Source organism: Centroberyx affinis, unplaced genomic scaffold (genome assembly GCF_046629955.1).
Source record: "Centroberyx affinis isolate AG114_WGS23_722 - 3 ecotype Tasmania unplaced genomic scaffold, CSIRO-AGI_Caff_v1 ptg001148l_1, whole genome shotgun sequence".
Taxonomy (NCBI): Eukaryota; Metazoa; Chordata; class Actinopteri; order Beryciformes; family Berycidae; genus Centroberyx; species Centroberyx affinis.
Window position 1 is genome coordinate 275,001 of NW_027279682.1, and position 5,120 is coordinate 280,120.

General features: G+C 42.1%; 1 protein-coding gene across 1 annotated transcript in view; it reads right to left on the bottom strand.

The window, feature by feature from the left end:
• Positions 1-3,229, bottom strand: part of enox1 (ecto-NOX disulfide-thiol exchanger 1) — a gene marked incomplete at its 5' end in the record, with an annotated part of 41,470 nt that extends 38,241 nt beyond the window's left edge. Inside the window, 2 exon segments of the mRNA XM_071524115.1 lie at positions 1,919-2,056; positions 3,157-3,229. Of these exon segments, the coding sequence (XP_071380216.1) occupies positions 1,919-2,056; positions 3,157-3,229 (211 nt within the window).
• Between the last annotated feature and the right edge of the window lie 1,891 nt (positions 3,230-5,120).

Genomic DNA, 5,120 nt, shown 5'->3' on the forward strand with positions numbered 1-5,120 from the left:
GTAAGATCTTGGTAGCACTTTATTTTACAGCCTGCTAATTACAGTGTAACTAGTCTGTAATTATGGGGTACTAGTAAAATAACAATAACGTAGTTACAGGGTAACAAAACAAGAAGTCCAGGAATTAAGGGGTAAGAATTTTGTAATTATGAGACATTTATAAGGTAGTTATTAGGGCTGGGTATCGTTTAAAAAATTACGATACCAGTACCAGTACCAGTACCCTTAAAGTGATACCGATACCAATAGAGTACTTCATTCGATACCTTTTTTTTTTTTCCGTTTTGGTGGCATCTCGGCACGCTGAACTGCCAACTCCGTCACACACACCGTGCTCGACTTCACCACCACAGACGGGTTGTATGAGTTGTAGCTGCTGCGGTAGTGGGCCAATTACACGTCGCGTTAAATCGAAGAACGCTTGTGGTGATTGGCTGCGAGCAAAACCATAGAAGTAGTCATTTTTTTCTAGATCTGTGTACAAAAAGTATCGAATGCAGGTATCGTTTGACTGGAGAAGTTTCGATACTACTTGGTACTGGGTTATTTCGGTCGATACCTTAAAGGTATCGAGTACCAATACCCAGCCCTAGTAGTTATGGTGTAACTGTTTTCATAATTACTGCATACTTAAAAATTAATTACAGGGTACAATAGCGTAATTAGGGGGGACAAAACAAATGTTATCAGTGCTTGTTCCCTGTAGTTATGGAGTAAGTATTTAGACCCTAAATTGTTTTATAAAAGGATTATGAAGGTTTTTATTTTACATTTTAATTTTATATTAATTGATTGAAAGATGTAGCAGGTTATGTAGCATGAAACGACAGATTGGGGAGTTTAACTGCAGACTTGGTGAGGTAGAGAGGAAGAGTCACATCCTCCAATGACTTCGGTCTGTTTGGTAAGATGTGTCGTCTGTGCTTAAAATGGATCGACAACGTCAGTATGGGTCGTAAAAACTGACTGCTCATGCTGTGAAGTAGTTATATTTGAGAAGAAATGAAATGTCAAAGCAAGGAACAGATTATGAAACATCCTGTATCTGCAAGTGACTGGCGATGTTGTGTTTTGTAAGAATTATTTAGTTCCTCTTGAATGTACTATAAAATATATGAGCTGTCAGATGTAACCCTTGACACACCCTTCACACAGCTGTGAATGATCATGCAGTTTTGTATGGACCATTGTATGTAGGCACTGTGCCACTGTGTGGGTGAAGACCACTGCCGAAAATAAATTGCTGCAAATATGGTCCAGTGCGTGCTGGAATTAACTTTTTTCTTTGGACGTGGATCCATAGTCGCTTAAGCCAATGAGTGTTGGTGCAGTTTGATATCTGAACTGTTGGATGGGCTGTTTCAAGCCAGCAGGGTCTGCCGTCCCAGAAATTTGTTGTAGATGAGATTGATGGTGAGGACAGAAATCAGATGTTGTGGGCCGCAGTTTAGACACCATCTCAGGGTCGTAGGTGTAGTGTAGGTGAGTGTAGTTGTGATCTGTGTTGAGAGCGGGTGAGTGTGTGTGTGTGTGTGTGTGTGTGTGTGTTGGGGTAGTTATAAGGGATAGTTATGTAAGACCCCAATGGCTCAGCGGGGCGTGGCTTTGATTCACAGCCCTTTCTATGTGGCGGTTGCACGTTTCGCCTGGCTTTCCTCCTACATTTCAAAGACAGTAAAGTCAGGAGGATCGGACACTCTAAACTGCCCATTGGTATGAATGTGAGAGTATTTATGTGAGTGTGGGTGTCCATAGATGTAAATGCATGCATCAGAGAACTTCATGTTTGGAGTGGTTAGTCTCCTCGAAAGATCAGTGAAGTACACAAGAGATGAAGTGGTTGCCAGGCCAAGGAGGAGGAAAAGAGCAGGCTACAGGACGTGGAATAAATTCTGCAAGCTTAAGTATATAAGCCTACCTGAAACCAACTGCTGCCCGCTGATGCCCATGGGCACGATGCCCAGGTTGTTCATGGCCGTGGCCCAGGCCCCATGGTCAGCGACAGGAACACTCAGGTGGTTCTGTTCAGCACCCAGACTCCCTACGCCATCAGCTGCTACATGAGAGAGGAGCAGAAAGACATGAGATGAAAAAACATGGAAATGGCAATATGTTAGGTGTAAAGGTGAAAATACTATTGAAGAGATGGGTACAACTGAGGAGGTGGGTCTACTGAGGCGGTAGGTAGTCTATACTACTGAGAGGGGGGGGTATGTTACTGAGACAGTGGGTATACTACTGAGACAGTGGGTATACTAAAGAGTCAGTGGGTATGCTACTGAGACAGTGGGTATACTAAAGAGACAGTGGGTATACTAAAGAGACAGTGGGTATACTAAAGAGTCAGTGGGTATACTACTGAGACAGTGGGTATACTAAAGAGACAGTGGGTATACTAAAGAGACAGTGGGTATACTACTGAGACAGTGGGTATACTAAAGAGACAGTGGGTATACTAAAGAGACAGCGGGTATACTAAAGAGACAGTGGGTATACTACTGAGACAGTGGGTATACTAAAGAGACAGTGGGTATACTAAAGAGTCAGTGGGTATGCTACTGAGACAGTGGGTATACTAAAGAGACAGCGGGTATACTAAAGAGACAGTGGGTATACTACTGAGACAGTGGGTATACTAAAGAGACAGTGGGTATACTAAAGAGACAGTGGGTATACTACTGAGACAGTGGGTATACTAAAGAGACAGCGGGTATACTAAAGAGACAGTGGGTATACTACTGAGACAGTGGGTATACTAAAGAGACAGTGGGTATACTACTGAGAAAATGTGTATACTAATGAGAAAGTGGGTATACTACTGAGAAACTGGGTATGCACCTGAGAAAATAGGTATACTACTGAGGAGGTGGGTGTAGTTTTGAGTGGATGGGTGTACTAATGAGGAGATACTGTAGCTTAATTAATCTGTGCTCATAACATCAAAAGGCAAGACCTAGGCCTTGACTGTATTGCAGTACATGGAGGTGCAGTTATAAGCTGTATTTCCACTGTAGAGTAAATGTGAATGTGTGGCGCCAAATGTCAGCATGGGTGGGAGGGTTTTTTTTTTTACCACGGCTTTGTTGCTATTTATAGCCCAGTTTCTCAGGAAAAAAAGATGAAATGGCAAATTTTCATCATAACTTTGCTACATACTGCTGGCCATAGCAGGTCTTGACTTCTCTCTGTCCTCGACACTCCTCTCATCAGATCCTTCCTCTGGGTGTCAGAGGGATGGAGAGATGGATCGATGGATGGGCGAACAGATGGAATCATCCAGTTAGACAGAGAATCACATCCCACCTGAGGAAGAAAACAAGAGGGAGTTAGGACTTGGGCAATGATGGCAAAAAAAAATCCAAAAGAAAAAACTACTTGTGAGTGGTAATTATGATTCATCAAGCTGAGGTAAGACGCATAGCCCAAGAAATCTTTAGCTAATTAAGAACCAAAGTTGCAATCCCAGCTGACTTTCCAACTGAGAAAGCCTCTTAGAACATGCATTCAGATACATACACTTACACACACGCCTGCCCACACACACATACACACACACACACACTCACACTCTTTGACTCATTTACACTGAGACAGCTTCTCAGCAGCAGTCTCCGATCTTTTAAAAACACACAAAACAGCAGGGCACCCACAACTAAAACACACATTTGTGCACACACACACACACACACGCACATGAACTTGCACACACATACACATGCTTATACATCTCGTGGGGGTTTATGGACTGAATGACCCCTAAACCTGCTCCCTAATTATCGGTTTCCCACGCCTACGCTGCCCCATAATTCTCCAAACCGGCCCAGCCACATGGAAGAAATCACATAAGCACAATGACAGCGCGGTGAATAAATCCTATATTTCCCCCTGTGAGATGCCAGAAATCTGCTTGAGCCATATAAATTATTATCAGAGGTCAAGCAGGGCAACGGCGCTCTTGTACTTGGGTTGCATTTGAGTTTTAGTGCCTATTATGATTATTTATTTTACTAAATACTTGAGCATGATTGTGAGTGTTGCTGTCTTGGCACCAGTTGCCAATAAATTCAGGAGTTTTTCCAATGCATGAATCAGTTTGTATCATTCTAATTTATACCCCAGCAGACAGCAGGTGCGTTTTTGTTGCAACAAATTTCTAATTTCATGAAAACATTGCAAATTTCTTCTTCACAGTTGTTATTGCTGTTGCATTGCTTCAATCCACTTTCAAACGGAAAACCACATTTTAACATTCATTATCACAGCTTGACAAAGTTGAGATGTCCCCCTCATTTGAATGAGAGGTAAGGAACTTGATTGATTCCAAGGGAGAATCCAGTTTGCAGGCTCACCAAGTACAAGACTCAACAAGTACACACTCTGGAAAGTTGCCAGTTTGAATCCTCAGACCAGTTGGGAATATGTAGATGGGGGAAAGTGATGGGTAACGCTCTCCGCTCCCTCAACAATTACCACCAATGAGCCCTTCAGCAAGGCACTGAATTAATCCCCAACTGCTCCAGTGGAGCTGCTCAGTGAGCATCAGTAGACTGTGGTTGTACTGGGCAGCTCCCAGTGTGAATGTTTGGAAGTGTATGAATGTGAAGCAGGGTGTTGCTGGAAAAGATCCTGGAGCTAAGTCAACTTTCCCTGGATAAATAAAGGTTGTAAAAAGAAAAAATCGTATTTGGTTTGTCTGCAGAGACTTTCAGGATATTGTAGCATATTTCTCTTTAGCAATGGCACTGGGTTAATGTGAAAATGTTGGGAACTAACTGCTCAATAATACAGTTTTTATCTCTAGGTAAAGTTAACAGACAGCTCTAATTTCATACTACAGTACTAGTAAGTGCCTATTTACCTTCTGGGACAGAAAAAGAGGATTCTTCATGGCTTTTCTGGTTAGGGTAGTGGGTCTATATAGATATGAAATGACTCAAAGAATGCTCTAATTTGTTACAGTTAAAAATTGGCAAATCAGAATAAAGAACTAGTGTGGTTCTAAAAAAAATCCTTTCAATACTGCTGATTTGGAGCATTTCATGCATTTTTAAATGGCTCCAAAGGGCTCTGCTGTGGTACAAGCCTAAAGAGGTATATTCTGGTATTATATACTGTAGAAC